Here is a 23,417-nt window from a genome sequence, read left to right on the forward strand (position 1 = left end):
CTTCATGTCATTCCCTGTCGGTAAACCAATACTTTTCCTCCAATACATTTTCATATTAACAGCCAGTCCCTACGAAGCTGAACTTCCAGGATATCTCTAGCTCCATTATCCGGCTTTACCAAACCTAACATTCACAATCTAATATCAGCTGTACTTGTCTATGAAGCTGGTTATCAACACTTTAATTCAACCCAGAGGTTTTGCATCTGGATCAGTGAGTGCTCACATAAAAGGACTGGAGTTTGCAGCGTCTGACCAACAAAAAACAATTATTGTAAAAAAAATGTGAAGAATTAAAATCTATAATTAAGGCCAAAATCAACACTGTTGCTGCAGCAAAAGCAGGAAGGAAGGAATGCTGGCAAAAGATTGCAGACTGTTAATGCGTAAATTGGTGAGATTATACACTATTAATTCATATATGATGGACAACCGTCTGACCAGTCAGTTTCAGCCAATGAAGTTGGATCGTACAAAAAGAATTTGGCTGATTGGTTAAAATTTATTTATTTATATAAATAAAATCCACTGTTGTCAAGGAAGTTTATTATTATTTGCTCCATAATATATAGTCTTCCTAAAGATGTAAATTCTTGTCTTAATCAGAAATAAAAATGCGTGGCAAAATTGCCAAAATATGTGTAAAAGGTGGCGAAAGGTGATATAAAATATATTTAGAGGAGCAAAAATATGGCAAGAAAAAATTAAAAAAGGTTAAAATATGGCAAGTTTTGAAAGAAAATGGGTAAAAATGAGCTAAAATTTAACAAAAAATATTCTCAGTTTCTTGAAGGCATTTGGCGACCCCCTCCCAGTGTCTCGCGATCCCAAATGGGGTCCCAAAGGTTGAGAACCACTGTTCTAGACTCTTGGAGAATTTTGAAAGCAATGAGGCAGAAATGTGTTTCTTCTTTTCAGATTTGTAGAGGACTATTTGTGTGAGTTTTAGCTATTTTCATTTCATTTGAAAAGGAACCGGGTGGAAAATAGCAAACAAGATCCTATTTTATGATTAAAAAAACAAGTTATCACAGGTTGATGGATAATGCTAGAATAAAATGTGTGGAAATGTGACGGGTTGATAAAGCGGTTGTAACAGAAACTAGTTATTATAGCAGATAAAGCAGTGTGGTGTTGAAACCAAATCTAGTGAAATGTTTTAGTTAAAAGTTGTTAAGTGTTTTTTGTGGGGTTTATTTTTACTAAAGTTCAACTTTTTTATTTTCTATTTGATTTTTTAAATGATAAATTGACGTGTACCAGTACTTCTACTTTTGATGTTTAGTCAAATTTTAAAGCCAGTACCTTTGATACTTAAGTAAAGATAATAACAGCTACTTTAAAGCTTTTACTTTCATTGGTTTTTAGTACAAAAGTAAAATAATTTTAATAATTAAAAAATAATTATGGCAAAAAAACATTTTCAAAAAGAAACACATATTTATTTGGTTCCTACCTTGAATTTTAGATTGAGGTAATAGATACTTAACAAGGCTTCTTGGAAACAGATGATCGCTTGCCAAGAATTTAGAGTATTTTGTCAGTGGGCCAGCAACACAACTGACAATAACAGACAAGAGAAAGAAGAACAAACCTACAATTAACTACATTCATTTAACGTAATTATTACTTTAGTCATTGACTTTTGTGAATGACAGTTAATTGTTTCAAAAATATATAGTTTCATGACACGTATTACAGTCATGCATCTACAATAAATGAACAATAATTTAATCTAATACTTTGTCTATAACTTTATATAAGTACAAAAAATACTGTAAGGCTTTAATTTAATTTTTTGCTTTCCTTCTGTTTTTTCTCATTTATCTGTTTATCTACGTTCATCGACGTTCGTCTCCACACATTCCTTAGCTGAATGTTGTCCTGTCAAACCAGAAATATGAGGATTTCCCACATTATTTGAGCAGGTGAGGCGTGATATTTAGATGAAGAGAGATGATTGCTAGAAAACTGAGGTCACAGGACACATACATCTGTGTGATACAGTTGCTGTCATCATACCAAACAAGGCTGAGCTTTAAGCTGAAAGGAGAACATTAAGGTTAGTTTGCAATTGTTACTTTACATCTTCTTCTTCTACGTCATTTTGATTTTATTTTTTATTAATTTATTTTTTCTTGTTTTGAAAAACACTATAGGTTTTAAACATGATGATTATTTTGGCTGTGACATTGACCTAACACACATGAGGAGTTGTTCAAACACTCAATTTTTGTCATCGTTCTTGACGTATTGACTTTTAAAAGTGTATAGAATGGACAAAATAACTAAATATCTTGTGACTTTCTGTGTTTTTTTGTTCTTGTTGTTTTTCTTTGTTTTTGTATTCAGACGCTCAACAATTCAAAGACTTGAACGAGAACGAGAGCTGGGTTGACACCGTCGTGAGACAGGTTAGTTTTACCCTACTGATGATGTGCTGTTGCAATAGTAATGGTAAAGAAAAAGTGATATAGTACTACAAGAATATATATGTTAAATGATTTTGAGTAATGTAATATGTAAATCACATTATGAACCAGTAACAAAGGTATTGAGTTGTTTCGTATATATATCCTTGATGGTACCCTCTTTTAATCGGGTATAATCAAGGTAGTCGTATAATAATGATAATAATGCATTGGATTTTATATAGCGCTAGACACTCAAAGCGCTTTACAGAATTAGGGCATTATTCTTTCACTCCAGACTTATACCATATATGACAGTCATCTAATTGCAGATTGTCAAATTTAAAGTTATGTTTACAAGGAAAAATTGTCAAATTTAAAGTTATGTTTACAAGGAAAAAACCTTTTTACCACAAAAGCATTACATTTTGCAGAGTTTGTCATCTGGAGTTATTTGAAGTTGGTTGTAGGCAGGGGTGGAGCACCAATTTTAAAAGTGAGGGTATTCAAAGGGTAGGACAACCGTCGACTCCCACTTTAGTTTATTTAGTTAATTTACGAAAACCACGATAAAGCTGTTATTAAGTCAGTGATACTCAACATATGGCTCTTTGTCTTCATTTTAATTATTAGTTCCCCAGAAAAACCTAAAAAGGGGAACTTTTTAAGCTTTTTCTTTGGCCATTTTGCAACTTGCTTTGCCCCATTTTTCCCCCTTTTCTAAAAAGTGTGACGTGTTAGCTTCCTTTTTTCTTGACGCTTTTATCCAATTTTTGTCAATTTTTGCTACTTTTTCTTCCAAATAAACTACACTTTGCTCAATAAATAAGACTTTTTTCTTTTTTCCTTACATTTTGCTTCTTTTTGTTCAATATTTTTGCTACTTACACTATTTTTTTGCCACATTTTGCTTATTTAAGTTATGTTTTGCCTTTACATACCACCTGTTTCCACTTTGCCACACTTGACAGCTTTTGGCCCATTTTAGTCACTTTTCACTCATTTCTTGCCATGTTTTAGCCACTTTTGTAGCATTTTTTGCCAACTGTGATTTATTTTTTGTCACTTTACTTACACTTTACTCATCACTGTTAACTCTTTGTTTACCTTCTTGGAGCGGCGGCTTCGTCAAATGGCTGGCTGTGATTGGCTTGTTCACCATTCGATCAATCTCACTGGACCTTATTTTGTAGATTTGAAATGTTCTCCCCAAACTTGCATGGGTTTTTCCTGGGTACTCCGACTTCCTTCCACAGTGCAAAAAAATGTCGATAGGAATGCCCATGGCAATGTCCATCTCTATAAGTTGTCCCTGTGAGAGGCTGGAGCCCAGTCCTTTCCTTTCCTGGGTGTACCCCGCCTTGCTCAACTGTCAGCTGGGATACACACCAGATCATCATTACTGATATTTGAGCACTTCTTTTTGACTAATTGACTTGTTGGTACAATGCCAGTAAAACCCATTTCAGAGCCGCCATGTGTCCTATTGTGAGGAGGTTTTCTGTGTGAAGATACTCTGACAATGTCATTGTGGAAACTAACAGCGAATGGACTTGTTTAGTCTTTCTCAAGGAGTTTTAACTTATAATGTTAAGCATGATCACGTACTAAATATCATAGAATTTAAAATTCACTTTTAATGAGTCACTGTTGTGTCTTTTTCAATCTTTATATTGTGAGGTAAATTGTTTTAGGGTCATTTTGTGAGCTCATGTGTAAAATGTATTACCGGTATTTTCTTTTTCTTTTTTCTGTTTCCATTTTTTGGTAGCGTGGTTAAATGTTTGGATTTTTTGTTTGATAGGTTTGATTTTTTTTTTTTTTTTCTTTATTCTTTTTTTCTTTTTTATTTTCTCAGATATTTATTTTCTAGTAAAAGATGGTTTTGCTGGTTATTTTGCCACAAAAAAATAAATAAATAAATTAAAAAAAATCATGTCATCACGATTTTTAAACGCAAGCTAAACACCTATTTATTCAGTTTCTATTGTTACTTCAATGTTTTATATTTTGAAAATTGTTCCCTTCCCTGCTTTGCTTTTTTCAGACTTTTTATTATTTTATCATGTGTTTAATTATTTTATTAAATTGGTTTTATGTGCATTAGTTATACTTTTGTCAATCACACAGATTAATTTCTGTGAAGCACTTTGATCTACAATTCAATATTAAAAAAGCTATATAAATAAAGTTTGATTAATTGATTGATGTCTTCCCTTTTATGTTATTGAATTAATCTTAGTTTGTGAATAAATGTTCATATGTTAACTCTTCAATCATCTCAAGTTTTTCCTCTTTTATTCAGAACTTTGATCGAGGTCACTCACCTGCTACTAGACACTTTATCGGGGTTGTAAGGGCAACGGAAAAAAAATTCCCTGGTTCATGTCTTAAAACTTTATATATTTCCTTTTATTTTTCCACAGCTCTGACCGTCAGCATGAATCCCATGCAGGTAGTCACGGTCCTGGTGATCATCTCATTGCCTGATCTCACCAAAAGCTTTCAACCAGATTACAACATCTTGTCCGATGGGGTTTCATTTACTCATCTCATGATAACTGAAACTGCAATCCTGAGAAAAACTGCAGAGGTCTGCCGGGACATTGCTGCAGATGAAGGAAGAGATTTCACGCTGAATGTGAGGTTTTAACAAAGGACACCAACATCAAGTTTTGCGATTTAGAAATAACTGCAATTTCTTTCTGTTGCTGTTATTAGTCTTCACTTTGTGTAACACGTGTGGTGACAAATTTGTGTTAAAATTGCCTCCGTCCATCCACTCTTTTCATTATATCTATGTCTTTTAAGGCTCTTATTGATACTAGTCTAGGCCGCCCCCTTTTTGTATTTCGTCACCAGCGCGTCATTGCCACAAGTCGCACATGCGCAAGACAACATGAATTAACTAAAGCGGTTTTAACCAAGTTAAGTATTTACAAGAAAGAGGAATTATCTAATTCGGAACGAAAAACAGAGTAAACCAGCCACCTAATTCTAGAGGGAGGAAACTGAATGAGGCTCAAGGAATATATATCACGAGCAAAACCATTATAAAGTGATTTTTTTCATAATACTGACCCTTTAAACTGTCTGAGGGCAGTTGTCCACACATTCCCTCGACTAATGTGCAGCTCGTACACCAGTCATTACCGCTCTTTCAAGTTCGTCAGTTTGGAGTGATTCTTCCCCTCTCATCACTCACTGAGCCTCAGTCGATGGTGTGGGCTGGGCCCCTTGATTGACAGGCACTGAACCTGCCTACTTTGCAGGATATTGAAACAATAACTTTATTTAACATTTAGATTTATATATAAATCTAACAGTTAGACTTACATTTAACATTTAGATTCACCATTAAAATGTACATTTAGATTTACCATTTAGATTTATACATAAATTCAACATTTCGATTTAAGATTTAACATTTCGATTTAGACATTTAACATTTAGATATACATTCAACATTTACATTTATATTTAACATTTACATTTATATTAAACATGCACATTTAGATTTATTTTTCATGTGTACACATTTTTAACAATGATAATCAACATTCTGTTGTACATAAATATCTGTTGCAAATGAAATAAAAATCAGCTAAATGTGAGGAAAATGAGCTAAATGTTCAAAATCTGTCAGCTCTGAAAAAGTGGTTGAGTTTTTACATTGGGCACCCCATAAACACAGTTAACAAAGTCATTCTCTCCCTCTCCAGATTGATGGAAGCCTTACAGTCAGTAAGGTGCAACGGGCTTGTTCTGGCACACCCAGCTCCACCGTTCCTGTTTCTGCTGTATCGTTTCAAAATGCCCTCAGCACTATACACGACAGCAACACTAGAGTGGACACTAAAATAAAATCTGCATTAACTGCTGAAAACCATTTTGACAATGAAGAATTTGTGGCAGGACGCAACATCATCACAGAAGGTAATTAACAACAGTGTAAAGACTTTAGTGAGCATAAAATGGGGGAAGTTATGAAAACATTTTAGGCCACAACTTTAGAAATATGCTTTAAATTTATTTTGTTATGCAAACCAAACACATATAAAGTGAAGGCATGAATGAATTAGTACTTTTTAAGGCCAATAAAACTCCTCAGACGAGTGCTCTGAAACAGCTTTTACTCTGCACCAGGGCATATCATCAAGACTTCTGATATTTCAGAATACAGCATTTATCATAGGCTGAGCATTGTTTTGCAAAAATGGTGCATGACGATGTAAAATGGAAATCAGACTCTATAGTGCATAAACTTTTGTGTTTTACTTTTTTTTTTTTTTTATGACAGATTTTATGTTTCATTTACTACAAATGTATAATGACTATGATATCGTCAATCCCCCCAATGCCCCTGATGCTCATCAGTACTGACAGATAATTGTAAATAGGTTGAGAAAAACTCATAAAATGACCACACTCAGTGGGAGTTTCACTCATAAAAAGGTTTTTCTTTATTTAGGTGTGTTTGCTGTAAAGTTTAATGTTCTACGGGGGAACTTTGAAGTAGGCAGGAAGACTCTTGGAAGAATCTGCCACACACTTCAGGTGCATTTACCTTTTATTCTGTTGCAATGTTTATTGTATTGTATAGTTTAGGAGAAATTTAAATATTGATAATACTGTCTTTTTATTCAGGATTTCTACAGCCACAGTGATTGGGTGGAGCTGAACAACAACAAGCCTTACAGTGCACTCATCATTCCCAGCCAACCACTCACAAACTTGGCAGGTACGGTTCTGAATAATTGATTATCTTTTACCCAAGATGCAATAAAATTGATCTCTTTAATAATAACAATGTTTGACTAGTTTCACACGGGACACTTAACAAGTGGCATGTGCATTGTTCATCCAGGGTGCGCCACACAAGGAGGACAAAATCCTGTATTCCTCTTATATCTTATCTTAAAGTATTCTTGTATTAAAAGTAGTTAGTACTATTTTTTAACATGAATTCAATGCGACCCCAGGATGCACCAAGAGTTCTCTGTTTAAAAAATACAAATTGTTGTGTAGGTATTTTGTGCCATTAACCTATTTTTTGTGTTAATAGTGGTTTCTATAATATCTTATTTGGTGCAGTGCCTTGTTCATTTAGTTTATACAATGTGTTTTACATCACTTGTTTACATTTATTTATTTATTTTTATTTTTTTATTACTGTTAAATTATTTTACATTTGTATTTTTATTTTTACAGTTATTTATTTTATTCATATATTTAAGTAGTATTTAGGCATTTGTTTATTTAAAAAAAAAAATCCAATTCATTATTTCATGTGTAATATTTTTAGGTAACTATTTTGATTGATTTAATAATAAAAAAATGGAAATGAAGATATTGTGGTTAATGTGTGAGGATATCTAAATTGTCATTGGTATTTGTTGTAATGCAAATGGGGCTTTAAATCTTGTCTAGGGTGCCAAATTGCTTAGGACAGTCACTAACATGTAGCATTTACCATAAGGCCAATACCAACACCAATAAAGGCCCATTTTGAGCCACTTGTTATCCTCCCAATTTTATCAGTCACCATTCCATTCTGCTTTCAATTTAACTTTACAAGAAAACCAATACAATGGAAACATTGTGTGTTCAACAATTTCAGGCCAAGATGTTCCAACCTGCAGCAGCTGTACAGAAGATGTATGTAGGGACAACATTTTGCCAAACATCTTGGAGAGGAAGCTTCTTACTTCTGGTTACTTTGAACTTTTTTCCAAAGTAAAACCTGCAGGTAAATCTAATTAAAATCTATTTCTTAACAAGTTCAAGTTCTGTAGTTATGCAGGAGGCATCCTCACTATTGTTATATTATTTTTATCTTCCGTCTGCACTAATCCTTCCACACCATTTGTTAGATAATATCAAAAAGTTCAGGAAGAGATTTCTGCCCTCACTTTTGTGATTTGTATCTTTTAAACTTTTTGAGTTATTAAGATATTGATTTTTTACTTTAAAATCTTTGCAAACAAATTACAAACCATTCAACCTTTGACATGTTCAGCTAATACGTTCAACTTTTTCACTCTTATTGCTAATGTTAAGCTATTACTAAGGTAATGGTTAGCTAATGCTAGGTTAATGTTATAGCTAGGCTAATGCTAATGCTAGGTTAATGTTATTGTTAGGCTAATGCTAATGCTTGGTTAGTGTTCATGCTAAGCTCATGTTAATGAGATGTTAGTGCTAATGTTAGGCTAATGCTATTGCTCGGCTAATGCTAATTCTGATGCTAGGTTATTGCTAATGCTAGGTTAGTGCTAATGCTAGGCTAATGTTAATGCTAATGCTGAAGCTAACTAAAGCTATTCTAATGCTAAGCTAATGCAGTGCAACAAGGGCCAGAACCTGCATTTTCACTTGCATTTTCTTCAGGAAATACAAATATTCTAGTTTTGTTTTTTCCTCAAAGTGAAAAATTCCTGCATGATTTAAACAATAATTAAAAAAAAAAAAACGAGAATAAAGAATATTGGTCATTCAGTGTTATTTCTCTGCAGGTGCAGTTTTGTCAATGGATAGTGCTTTTACTAAATAATAATGCTCACACTCCTATTTGAATAACAGGGTTCTCTGCACACATGAGCGCTCACTAAGAAATTAGATGAATTTCTTTACTTGAGCTTATTTTATTGATTTTCACCCTCCAAAGAAATCGAGGCTTATAATGGTTTCTCCTCAAAGGTAAATGCAGTCATGGAGGGGCATTTGACAGGACGAGCAGAGAGGACCCAGAAGGTGGCATCAATAAAGATTCAGTTGGATCTTTTCATGGCTACCTACATGTGAATGCAGCTACTGTTGCTATTGATGCCACCATTGAGCTACTGGAAGACATCCGAACAGCAGTTGGAGACAAGACTTTCTTGCAGTCAGTATTTCGTGATCAATGATGATTATGTCATTTATAAACACACAGAAAGCTAACAGCCAGGGTTGGGGTCAAATACATCTTTTAATTACAATTACTGATTCAATTATCCATGTTAAATCAATTATGATTATGTCTACCAGAATTTTTTCCAATTACAATTAAAAAGTATTATTTTTCCCCTGAAATCCATTACAATTACATTGTCAATTACTAAAGTTCAACTAAAATTCATCACAGTTACTGAGCCTTTAATAAATAACCCCATTAAGCGTAACCTTCCTCTTGTGTTAGCTTTGTTTCTCATCTCTTGGTTGCCTTATTAGGCTTCCTAATCAATGAAAATATACGTATTAATATTTTTGATGTGGGCGTCTGAGCCTTTTCTCTGTCAGTATACCCCTTGATTTAAACTTTTTTTAAAAGGTACAATGATCCTCAAGAAAACTAACCGATAAACTTGTTATGAAACATGGTTTCCCAGTTTTTGCATTTAATTACATTCATGTCAATTACAATTACAAAGTAGATTATCTGAACTCATTACAATTCAATTACGATTACAACAGCGACACATTTTTTTCAATTACGATTTAAATTATATTTACATAATTGTAATTAATTACTCGATGACAATTGTAATTGACCCCAACCCTACTAACAGCGCCTTACTGCTCACGTTCTTCCAGGTTCATGGGTGTGTCCCAGTCCTCTGCACTGAGTTTTGTCATTGACACGACAGGAAGCATGGCCGACGATATAGCTGCTGTTAAGGAGACCTCCTTCTCCATTATTGATAGTAGAAGAGGAACCGCTGAGGAGCCTTCCGTATATATACTGGTACCTTTCCATGATCCAGGTGTGTAACTTTGAAATTTAAACATAAACCTGCTTATACAAAAAACCACAACCTCAAGAACCCAATAATATGTAGTTTCCTGTGCTATATCCCCCATCTAGAATTTGGACCAGTCATTAGGACAACTGACCCAGATACATTTAAAGCTCACATTAATGAACTTACTGCAAAAGGAGGATCAGGAGGTCTTCCAGAATACAGCATGTCTGGACTGCAAGTGAGTGAACCTTTACTATTCAATTCAATTCAACTTTATTTATATAGCACAAATTACAACAACAGTCATCTCATAGCGCTTAAAAAAATTGTAATAAAAAGGAAAAACCCCAACAAGATCCACATGAACAAGCAACAGTGGGAAGAAAATAAACTTCTTTTAACAGGTAGAAATCTCCAGCAGAACCAGGTTCAGAAGTGGCAGCCATCTGCTACGACTGGTAGGGGTTAGTGAACAGAAAGAGGATGAACAGAACAAGATAGAGAGATAAAACATAAGAGTGTCCCAGACTAGTTGAGCCGTGAACCACAGATCAGGAACTGTCAGCTCCAGCTTCAAGACACCTGAAACAGAAAAGAGAGAGAAGGGCGAGGAGAAGGCACAGACTGCAGAAAAACATGATATAGTATTAGCAGGTCAGCCTGTATGGTTTTTGGCTTTGTTCCTAGTGGTTAGGTTAACGCTAGTTAGAAAGGCGACATATATCTTCCCGTAGACTGGTACGCTAGCAGCGACTCCATGGTCTGTAAATGTGACCGTTACAGACGAGCCCATGCCCGCTCGAGTGGTTAGGTTAGCTTTAGCTCTACCCTATTACTTTACCCTTACTACCCTATTACTTTACCCTTACTACCCTATTACTTACACTCGTGCAGGGGCAACTGCGCCAGGTGACAATCCTGTTGTCCGCGTATAGCAGGAAACGGCTTCACCATGAACTGATGCTATATTTTCCATGACAGTCCCATTACATTGTATTAATTCTAACAGTCATGTTCCAATTTCAATAATGTTAAAAATAAAACACATAAACTAAGTCTTGAAACTGTTTAAATTGCAAACCTTTGACTTTAGCACGTCTGATGTTGCAGGTAAGCAAACTAGACCAAAAGGTTTTGTCACATCATCATTTATCTTCAACTCTTCTGATGACATGGTAACATCCTTTGACATTCTAACAACCAACTCTATTTTTTCTGTTATGTTTTAGCTTGCACTGACAGCCGCTCCCCCCTCCTCTGATATCTTCCTCTTCACGGATGCTCCAGCTGAAGATGCCCATCTGAAAAACACTGTCCTAGCCCTGATTGAGAGCACCAAGTCTAGGGTAAGAGCACTAAGTGGTAGGTGTTAAACGCTGTGATGACCTATTATTTATTTTTAGACTGAGACACTTCTTGATTACTCATAATTCAACGTTTTTATGTATTAATGCACTGGTCAAATATAATGTAAATAATAATTTTCTTTCTCCATATTTGTACATTTAGGTAACCTTTATGTTGACCGACGTTGTTAGGGGACGTGATTCTCAGAGTTCATCAGATCGATTTGCATCCTCAGAAGGCACTCTAATATACCGAGACCTGGCCCGAGCCTCCGGGGGGCAGACCATTGAAGTCAGCAAGCTCAACCTCATCGAGGGCACGGCCGTTATCGAGGATTTATCAGCCAATGCAGTGGTGAGACACTTAAAGAGAGGCTGCATCCCAATACCCACACTACGCCCTACGGACTTCCACAAAGTGTGATTTTGGTTTAAGTAAATGTGAAGTGCGTAAGGGAACAAGTGACCTTGACTTTACCTTACCTTAGTTTAGTTTATTTGAGCTGTTTACATTCATTTACTTACATAAATCACATCATTATACAGTAATGGAAAGTCAAAAGGAGTAGGCTGAAGCAAGGAATCTTATGTGCGTCTCCCCCTATATTCATATTCTCAGTACTCATACATTTCACATTTGTATTCCCATTGGGAACTCAACCAACAACAACTGCATCTCACAAATTACATTACATTCGAAAAGTTACCGTAAAAGTTCAAATACACCATTTTCATACCCAGGCACACACAACCACGAGCATGTACCTGTTTATGAGTTACATTTTCCTATTACAATTGCATTTTCAACCATACAATCAATAACAGAGGCCTTACAATTTGCAGCATTTGACATGGTAAAAGCTTATAGCGACATTCCACATCAAGCATATATTGTCACAAGCTTATAAAGATTACTGTACATTGTTTAAGTTATGTCGTGAAGGATAACATTAACACAGCATACTGCTAGACCATAGTAAGCAGGAATAAAAGAATGTTTTATGTATTAATTGAGTGTAACAATATCAAAAGTCAGTATGTAAGTGATATGTTGGTTATTTAGGAGGCTTAAACCACTTTAATTATAACGGATCATGTGGAGATGTTGGTGACAGTAATTGTATCAGTATATGATTCTATTATCCTCATTATTATATTATATTATACTCATTTAGTAGTACTAGACACCAACAAAAGTCATGCTTTGTGGTTACATTTGGCATATTGCATTAAGATACTTATCTTATATTGTTTTTTAAAATTTGTTTTGCTTTTCTTGTTAAAACAATACCAAAAAAAATGCTTTTAAATAACACACTCCTTGTGTGGAAGCATTTTGGTAGCCTGTGAAAATATGTCTTGATTATGGGCGGGGCCCTGGATCAGTTATGACACGCCCAGTCTAGACTATAAAATCTCCAAAGAACAATCTATGCAGTTCACAATTCACAATTGTTTCAACCCAACCTACTGAACACAGATTGTAGAGGCCACAGATGCTAGTTTTTATAAAAAGGGTGGGGCCAACAGTGCTTGTTGTGGTGGTCCCAAAACATCACATGATCTTGTTCTCAGTCAATAGCACAAAGCAATTGTAATAGCTGGGTTTCAACCCATAGCTAATGTCATAGATGTGGTGGCTCCAATCAAAACTAAGAGAAAACCAAACACACAGAAAACACCTTGGAGGGGAACTGAGATAATGCAGAATTTGAAATCTGACTGTAGAAGAGCTGAGCGTAAATGGAGATCAACAAAACTCCAAATTCATCTAGAACTGTACAAAATAAGTCTGCGAAAATTCAATGATGGCTTGTTCAAAGCAAGGCAGCAATACTTTTCTGAAATTATTGCCAAAAATGTCAACAACTCTCGCATGTTGTTTTCTGTAATTGAAAAGCTCACAACCCCCCCAGATCAGATAGCCCCTGAATTACTGTCAGCTGGAAAATGCAATGAATTTGCTGTATATTTCAATGAAAAAATACAATCAATAAGGTCAAACATCAGAACAAACCAGCAAAATAACAAAAAGCTTGAACAGCTTCAACCACTGAGGGATGAGTCAACTACAATGTTAGAGTTTATTACAGTGAACCCAAAAACAATAGAGGAGACTGTTCAGCAGCTGAATCCATCAACGTGTTGCCTTAACACAATACGCTCAAACTTCTTTAAAACTGTTGTAAAGTCAATTGTCACTGATTTGTGTCAGATAATTAACTGCTCATTCCAATCAGGCACCGTACCAAAATCCCTGAAAGTAGCTGCTGTGAAACCTCTGTTAAAAAAGAGAACACTGGATGCCTCTATACTGGCTAACTATAGACCAATCAGCAACCTTCCATTCATGGCCAAGATCATTGAGAAGGTGGTCTTCAACCAACTGAGTCAATTCTTAACATTCAACAAAATATTTTATAAATTTCAGTCAGGTTTTCATTCTCATCACAGCACTGAAACTGCTCTTATCAAAGTGATCAATGACATAAGGTTGAACACTGATTCAGGAAAAGTATCTGTTCTCATTCTGTTGAAGTGCTGCATTTGACACTGTAGATCATACAATTTTGTTGCACAGATTGCAAACATGGGTTGGACTAAATGGAAAAGTAATGCAATGGTTTAAGTCATACTTGGAGGAGCGAAGCTATTTTGTAAGCATTGGAAACTTTGAATCTGACAGATTACCAATGTCCTGTGGGGTTCCTCAGGGATCTGTTCTTGGACCCCTTCTGTTTAGCCTATATATGCTTCCTTTAGGACACATTTTACAGAACTGTAAGGTTGATTATCAGAGCTACGCAGATGACACACAACTATATCTATCACTGAACCCAGATGACCATGGTGCCATTGAGGTGTTGTGTGACTGTTTAGAAAAAGTAAACTGCTGGATGAGTGAAAACTTCCTTCAACTAAACCATGACAAGATGGAGGTGATTGTCTTTGGTAACAAGGAAAAGAGGACTGCTGTCAGCAATTATCTCGAGTCTCGATCTTTAAAAGCTAAAGACCAAGTCAAAAACCTTGGTGTTCTGATTGACTCAGATCTTACATTCAGCAGTCAGATCAAATCTATCACAAAAACAGCCTTCTACCACCTAAAGAACATCTCCAGAGTGAAAGGTTTAATGGCTCAGAAAGATCAGGAGAAACTGGTCCATGCTTTTATCTCCAGCAGACTGGACTATTGTAATGGTCTTCTAACAGGAATCCCCCAAAAGAGCATCAAACAGCTACAGCTGGTTCAGAACGCTGCAGCTCGGGTCTTAACCAGAACAAAGAGGTCAGAGCACATTACTCCAGTTTTAAAGTCTTTACACTGGCTCCCAGTCAGCCTCAGAATAGACTTTAAAGTTCTGCTGCTGGTGTATAAATCTGTGAATGGGTTTGGTCCAGAATACATAAGTGACATGTTAGTCAGGTATGAACCCAGCAGGTCTCTCAGATCTATGGACACAGGTCAGATACTGGAGCCCAGAGCTCACAGTAAACATGGTGATGCTGCTTTTAGTTGTTATGCTGCAAAGAAGTGGAACAAACTGCCAGCAGAGCTGAAGTCAGCATCCAATGAGAACATTTTTAAATCAAAGTTAAAGGCACTTTTTTCTCTACTGCGTATGATTGAGAGAGAGATTTTTTGTCATGTTGTTGATATGATGATTTTACTGATGATTTTAATTGATTTTACTGATGATTTTAAATGTTCTTATTGATTTTAAACAATTGAATGTTTTATCATGTAAAGCACATTGAGTTGCCTTGAGTATGAAATGCGCTATACAAATAAATTTGCCTTGCCTTGCCTTGCCATAGAGGGCAGTCACTCTGACATTTAACAACAAAATATACCATATTGAAATACTTTGACTAAAATGTTGAGAGTTGGACCAGGATCAATCAACAACGCTACTTAATACCCAAATACATTTGTATTCAGCAGAGAAAATGGTTTTGGTGTTTAGTGACTCTTTCAAGAGAAAATGGCGTCACTAAGAAGGTTCTTTGTATTTTTTTCTGCCTCTTCAGGTGACAGTTTTTCAAGTGACAGAAGATCCCGGAAAGCCTGAAAATTTTACGTTTATCGTTGATGCGGCAACAAGCAACATCAAAATTTTCATCACTGGGATTTCATCACTAACCTTCCAATTAACCAGCCCTTCAGGTTAACATTTAATACACACTTACCCGGGGTTTCCACTGGATACATCTCCGCTGCGCCACGGCACCGATCCGGTATTTCACCGCTATCCGCCGTCCGGTAATTCACACCGGTTGCGTTTTGAGTGCGCCGCGGTGCTCTCCGTATAAACGACTGTGACTTCACGAGACAGAGCAGTTCTCACAATATTTATATAATCGCGCTAGAACGCAGTTAAATGCAGCGGAGCTGCATCCAGTGGAAATTGGGGGTCACCCCCAGTTCCCACTAGATGCGGCTCCGCTGCGTTACGTCACCACCGCGTCACCGGAGCTGATAGGTTTCCACTTTAGTCTATGTGTTAATTTCCACCATGTCCGCTGCGGTGCGTGTCTGCTCCTTCCCAGATGCAGTAGTCCGGTGCTCTCCGCCAGATATACGCAGGGCTTCTATTTCTGGCGGATACCGGAGCACGACGCATCAATCAGCACAGAGCAAATGAAGCTAAACAGGAAATTAAGCACGTACTCCGCAATAAAATATCAGGTTACTTTTCAAAATAAAACACTTCAGATTATATTTCAAGTAAATACATCACCAAAAAGTCATAATGTGTAAAAACAAATTCACATCCACTATATTGATTCCTCTCATACTGCAACTGTACTGGAAACTGCAGCAACTTTGATTTAGTTCATGTTTTACTGGTGCAGTTTTATCTCTTCTCTGTTGGCTGTTGCTAAAAAATGAGGCTATGACAAATCCAGAGAGTACAACCTTCTTGTTCTCCTTTGTTAGGAACACTGACCTGTTTATCTGTTTTTTTGTTGTGTTTAGAACACATACATTTAACCGTGTTCTCGCGCGATTATATAAATATCGTGGGAACTGCTCTGTCTCGTGACGTCACAGTCGTTCAACCGGAGCGCACCACGGCGCACTCAAAACGCAACCGGTGTGAATTACCGGACGGCGGATCGGTGCTGTGGCGCAGCGGAGACATATCCAGTGGAAACCCCGAGTTACACGTCAATGTGTTTGCTCATGGAAGATGACCAAATTACAGGTTTCCTACTCTCTTTTTTTTAGCGTCAGATCTCAGATGTTTGATATGTTGATAAACAAAAAAATGATATAGCTTTGATAATATAATGATTTGATAATACCTGCTATGTTATGAGTGAAAAAGTGACAAGTTTATTAACCTAAAATGTCCTGAGCACTATGATAAGCATATACTTTTCCTTAAATCTAGTTTAGTGATTCTCAAACTTGTTAGGCTCAAGTACTCCTTTGTCTGATGACAACATTTTGCTCAGAATACTTTGAAAAAACAACTATAGATTATAGTGATGGAATGAATAAGTGGGAACACTCATTTTGAATTTTGTAAATAGGTGGAAACAAACAGTATTTAGTAAAATGGCTCCCGTTTTGAGATCAAGCATTTCTGGTGACAAAGACATTTTTTTTTTCTAGAATTAGTTTTTGATCATGTGTGAAATTATAGAAATACAGTTGTTTTAAATAGAAATTTAAAAAATCTGTTTCAATTTTTCAGGAATATCAGGCAACCCCACATAGGTTCCCGATAGATTTATTTCCATAGTTCCACCATTTGAGAAACACTAAGGGAAGGGAAGCATTTTAATTATGTTTAATATTATATTGTAATGTTCTTAGGAGTATCTCAGAATTCTTCAGAGCCCAGTGGTCCTCTGGCATCCATCACCACAGTGGGGAATCTAAGGCGGATACTTGTTAATGGTACTAATGAAACAGGAACATGGGAGCTCAGTGTCAGCTCCAGTAGTGCCTACTCTGTTAAAGTTACAGGTCAGTAGTAAAAAAAACTAAACAAACTTAAATGTACATTATGTTGTATTTCTCAATGAAATATAATTTTACATTAATCAGGTCAAAGTTCTGTGAATTTTCTCTACAACATTGTGGAAAAACGGGAGGGGGCTCATGCTGGGATTGATGTTCAGGAAGGACGTCCATCTTCAGGTAAAAAAAGAAAAGATCATTTCTTCATTTACATTGTTAACTGTTAATAATGCCATGATATTCTTTAAATGTTTGGATTTAATTTAATTATTGTAAAAAAAAAAAGCACACTTCTAAGGCCGATTGTATACAACACAAAAGTACAATACAGTTTGCAAAAAAATAAAACCTGTACAAATTCAAAACAGGAGAACTGAAATACATTAGATTAAAATGATCTTTTTTATATGAAAGTTGATTCTTTTTAACTTTATTTATCTATTCCTGAAGGCTGGGTTTACATTCCTCTAGTGCTTTATTTATAAATTCCTGATGAAACAATTTTCTTGTTTTAACATACAGGTGGTAATGTAACTCTTTTAGTCACTGTCACAGGAAGTGACACTGCAAAAGTTACTCATGTAAGTCTGTACGACAGCTCGGGTCCAACGCAAATCAACGGAACTGTGCAGGTAATCCACATTTTACTAAAGGGTTGGTTGGAAGAAATCTATTTATGGTATTTTAAGTACCATAGTTATATAGCCAGTTTGGAGTCAGCGTGTTACCATGTCTTTGGAATTTTTACCATGATTATCCATGCCACACCTGCATGTGTTAAAGTCAGTTAAGTAAAAAATGATGATGGAAATTTTGATGGAAACTTATTAAAACATTATCTTTTACGAATGCTAAATATGGTTTTATATGATATGATATATTCTACTCGAGTAGAAGTACTGTAACTTGAATGAAATTGTATTCAAGTACAAGTAAGTCATACAGTCGTGCAGTGTACTTTTGATGCCAGTTGTCTGTGAAAATTACATTTTGTTTATTAATGAATGCAATAAAGTATTTTTTTTTTAAATTACAGTAACTCTGAAAGTAATGTATTACTTTCTGGATTACTTTCTGAGTAAGGCTGCCTGATAAAAACACAGCTCCTTTTACAACCACCAAGCATTTATTCACATTAATTATTTACACCAGTATATGTACTGTATTTCATGAATGGTTTGTATGGATTTGTATTTAACAGAAGTATTGTGTAATAAGATGTTTGTCCTTGTTTGGTCCTTAGGCTTTAGATAACAACAACTTTCTAGCAGAATTCACAGAAATTCCAGCAGGAGACTATGTGGTCCGTCTGATTGGACAGGAGAGCAACCCGACCTCCAGGTCCACACCCACCATGTTTCAGAGACAAGCCTCCACACGCATCAAGACCTCCAGCCTCACTGTTACTGTGAGTGTTATTCAAAAACCTCTTTTCTTCTAAAACAAATGTGGACCATGAAATATAAAACCAAACTTTGTCCTTTTCCTTCTCGCCCCCAGTCTTTAGTGGCTACCAGCATCCTAGAACCAGGTTCCAACATCTCCATCCCATTCACAGTTTCCTCCAACGTGAACGGAACATTCATGTTGCAAGTGAACAACGATCGCAGCTTTGATGTCGCTTTTCCAAGCAGCGTCTCCATTGATGGAGTTGATGGAGGCACGGCCAACGGCACCGGAACCCTAACAGTCCCAGCCGACGTGAATTCAGGGACAGACTTAACCGTCACCATCCAGGCCCAAAACACAGCTGGGACGGAAATTAACTTTGCTGTCGTCAGGTTTTCTGTGGTTGCTAGGGTAAGAAAACTTAAATGGGAACTAAGCAACGTAAATAGTCTTTTATAATTCTAACCCAAGGTTTTGTTTCAGACATGGGATTAGTTATGGTGTACAACAGGGGTCACCAACCTTTCCAAAACTGGGAGCTACTTCATAGGTAATGATAGTCTGAAGGGCTCCCAGTTAGAAAAGCACTTTTTAGATACTAAATGTTCACTTTTTCACTTAAATTAGAGGGTAAGATAATAAGGAAGGCTAGCAGTAACTTCAAAAACAACTGGGTCAACATGTAACAATTTATTTCTCCTAACTTATGAAATTGTTTAATTTTCATAACATTTCATAGAAATATATCATCTTCCTAATTTACTAGCAACTAATCAACAATTTTTAACTTAGCATATAACGTAACATTTGTTAAATGTAACAATTATGTCATATTTTACGAAAATCCACTCATTATATTATATATAACGTACCACAACCCATACATCATATCTGCAATTCTCATCATGTTTCAATGAAAACAAACATTCAAAGATGGTAATTTAATGCTAAAATTTTATCACCTGCAGCAGTATTTAACTCCATTAAGTACGAACTACATCTGTCATATGTATTTAATTTTGTTAGTTTAAATTTTGGAAAGTAAATCAGATTTTAGAGTTCATTGGTGACTAAAGCTCTTGAGGGCCCCTCACATGGTCCATGCGGATAACCTGGTGCCCGCGGGCACTGTGTTTGTGACCCCTGGTGTACAACATTGTTTAACTAATGACATTTAAATCCCCCACAAGATACAAGATCCTCAGTTTAACAAATGTTTTTACATTAAGATAAAAAAAAAAAAGACGGGGAAGCAACCTCACATGTAGGCCTAATAGATCAATAAATTGAAGATCATTTGCTTGGAAAACAGATGTAAAAGTATGTTTGGTAACACTTGACTTGATATTTTATACATAAAGGCTGACATTACGCTGTCATTATTGCAACATGACACCTGTGTTTAGCATGAACAAGGTGTCATAAAGGCTGTCATTAAGTGTTGTTCATTACCCTAACCCCCAAACTGAACCCCTAACCCTAGATCAGGGGTCACCAACCTTTCTGAAACTAGGAACTACTTCATAGTTACTGTACAGTCCGAAGGGCTACGTTAGAAAAGCACTTCTTCAACACTACATTTTCACGGTTTCACTTGAATTAGAGGCGAAGATAATAAGGAGGATAAGGCTAGCAGTAATTTTAAAAAGTCAGAAATGTTAAGGATTCAACATGAAACACTTTATTTCTTGTAATTTATGCACCGGTTTCATTTTCATAACGTTTTATAAAAAATCCACCATATATAACATACCACTGACCATACACCAGATCTGCAACACTTGAAAACATTTGTCACAATGTTTTAGTGACAATAAAAAAAATTAATTAGTTAATTTAATACTAAAACTGTATCAGCAGTATTTCACTTTAATAAGTACTAACTTTTTGAGTTTGAATGCTGGAAATGTATCAGTATTAGATGGAGCTCATTGGTGACTAGAGCTCCTGAAGGCCCCTCACATGGCACATAGAGCATGGTTTTCCACATGTATCTAGGGCAGGGGTAGTTGGTGACCCCTGCCCTAGATACAGATATTTCTCCCACTTCTATTAATTTCAGCCCACCACACCCTCTCCACACTCACGTAGTCTACGAACAGCTGTCCAGACAGACTGAGGAGTGCCAGGGTGGCAACCCATCCCTCACTTTTGTTCCCTGTTCAATATTCATCACACTGCTTACATAGCCACTACACTGATTTCTCCACTTCCTATGTTCATTCCTATCTTATATAGTCTATCTCCAGGGTTAGCCAAGCAGGCTTGGCGGTGGCTGACTGCTTCCGGTCTACCCACTCCTGGTCTCTGGACACGTTTCAGACACCTCCAACACTATTACACCTTCACAAACTATTTGATGAATGGTGTATGGAACAGAGAAACCCGAGTAACATGCGCCGGCTGTGCCTTGCCTTTGACTCCCCATACCAAACAGTCCAGAACTGTTCAAGTGGTTTCATCGAGAAAAAATAACCACAAACCTAACCCTATCTAGCTCCACTAGATCTCTCCACCTAACCCAAAAATGCCAACATAGCTCTAAATGACAGCCATTGTGACACCTTGTTCATGCTAATGACAGCGTAATGTCAGCCTTATGTATAAAACTTCAAGTAGAGTGTTACCGTTGGTTTTGATCTCCACTGTAAACACTTTGTTGACATTATCGGAAAAGTTTCACTCATTGCATTGTGGGAAGTGGAGTCTCGTAGACTGATGCACATATTTTAACTTCATTCTTAATGTGATTTCTTGTGTTTCCCCCCAAAAAAACTGTTAAAATGACTCCCAACACATGGCGGATGTTTATTTTTAGATTTACGCGCAATGAAAAAACAGGGATGGGGAATAACGGGAAAAAAACTAGAACAGTTTGTCTGGCAAATAAACAGTTTATACACTTTGATGCTTGAACACTAACTTTTTTCCTCCTACTGTTTAGGTGGCAGACATGTCTGGCCCGGTGTGTGAGGTGGTCAACATATCCGGTATCTGTCCACACTCCTCTGCCCTCTGTGCATCCTCTCAGTGGGAGCTAACTGCCAATCTCACCGATGGCGTCAATGGGACGGGCATCGAAAGAATCACTCGGCGTGAAGGGAATGGAACCTTCAACACCATCACCGTGACAGATGCAGGAGGTGTCAACGTCACCATGCTCACCTACAACTCTTCCTGCTGCTCACAGAACGTTGTCTTGGCCGCTGTGGACAGAGTGGGAAACGTAGGGAGGTGTGTGGGGCAGGCGAGGGTGCTCTCAACACCTACGCCTATGACTGTAACCAACTCAACTCTTAACATTACAACTGCAGCTAGCACCACAAGCCATTCGAGGCTTTCACACGGTCTTTTGATTCTGGGTTTGATTTTTCTCTTCCTGAAATAAATAAAAACATTACTTATCAAACAAATCACACTCTTCTAAAATGTGCAATCTTCAACTTTATTCCCATTTATGGTTTGATTGACAAGTCTTAAGCAATCAAATGCATGTAGCGCATGTATTCAGTGATATTTTGTCATACATTGGTCAATTATATTTGGATGCAGTGATTACTTCTTCACTCCATTGGCTTCTTGTCTATAACAGTAAATACAGAAGACATTATTGTGATTTTGAATGTTGCATGTGTTGGTTATTGAGAACAATAGAAGACAGCAGGCACATACCAAAGCAGCAGACAGGTGTTAAACCTCGGTGGTTGTAAATCGCTATATAAATCATGTTTATTGACCATTTTAAAAGGGATATCACTACAAAGTTGGCAGATTTTGTTATTTAGAAATGTAAAGTGTTAAATATTGGGCACAACCGTCATGCTCTTGTTCAGTTCCCCCAGTCCGGCTTTGATTGAATTAACTTTGAGACTATTTTGACTCAGAGAGCGCAGACCTCCACCAAGCTGCTCATTTCCAACCATATTGTAATTTCTACCCTATGTTGTAGTCCTACATTGATATTATATACACTATTAGATTCAGTGATAATCAAAACATACCTTTAGCATTTGAAATAATATTAATTGTCAAATAGTTATTATAATATTGCAATCTTGTTACAAATCATGCCCTGTGAGGGCCATTTATATTTTTGTTCTTTTTCTAATTGAAACTATCGTTTATAACTAAAAATGTACTTAAAACCCTATGTTTTTAATGCTTTCACTTGTTAATTTTCCCACATTCTTTCTCTCAAGTACACCCTATTTGAGAAACACTGCTCTTTAGAATATAACATTGCTACATTTCCATCAGCTTCTGCTTTAAAGTGCAGCATCTTGTTTTATAATTGCTGAAGGATAACAGATCACCCTATGATTCTTTATGCCTGTATGATGCTACTATTGTGCAGAAAGCTCACCATGGATGTAAACCAAATCTACCTACGGGCACAAATAAAATTGTCATACTTAATTTTCTGTGTCCCATATTATTTCCCCTAAATGGCACCTGGTAACATGAGTTTCCATTGGATTTGGGAATCTGTGCTCTCTAGCTACTTCTGAAATAATTCAACTGAAGTCAGACCAGTTTATATTTACAACTAACCTAAGTATCTTTAAATTTATAC

At 36.4% G+C, this 23,417-nt stretch overlaps 1 protein-coding gene across 1 annotated transcript; it reads left to right on the forward strand.

Moving 5' to 3' along the window:
* Positions 1-1,935: 1,935 nt before the first annotated feature.
* Positions 1,936-22,257, forward strand: LOC114469734 (von Willebrand factor A domain-containing protein 7-like). The gene is made up of 19 exons (XM_028457514.1): positions 1,936-2,062; positions 2,353-2,414; positions 4,838-5,052; positions 6,134-6,347; positions 6,883-6,968; positions 7,059-7,152; positions 8,032-8,160; positions 9,111-9,297; positions 9,987-10,156; positions 10,258-10,373; positions 11,365-11,481; positions 11,645-11,836; positions 15,514-15,649; positions 17,309-17,461; positions 17,543-17,635; positions 17,978-18,087; positions 18,699-18,863; positions 18,956-19,255; positions 21,789-22,257. Exons 3-19 carry the CDS (start codon positions 4,852-4,854, stop codon positions 22,230-22,232), a joined length of 2,907 nt encoding a protein of 968 aa, XP_028313315.1. The 5' UTR covers positions 1,936-2,062; positions 2,353-2,414; positions 4,838-4,851; the 3' UTR covers positions 22,233-22,257.
* The last annotated feature ends 1,160 nt before the right edge of the window (positions 22,258-23,417 follow it).

The sequence above is a fragment of the Gouania willdenowi genome, chromosome 1 (genome assembly GCF_900634775.1).
Source record: "Gouania willdenowi chromosome 1, fGouWil2.1, whole genome shotgun sequence".
Classification (NCBI taxonomy): Eukaryota; Metazoa; Chordata; class Actinopteri; order Blenniiformes; family Gobiesocidae; genus Gouania; species Gouania willdenowi.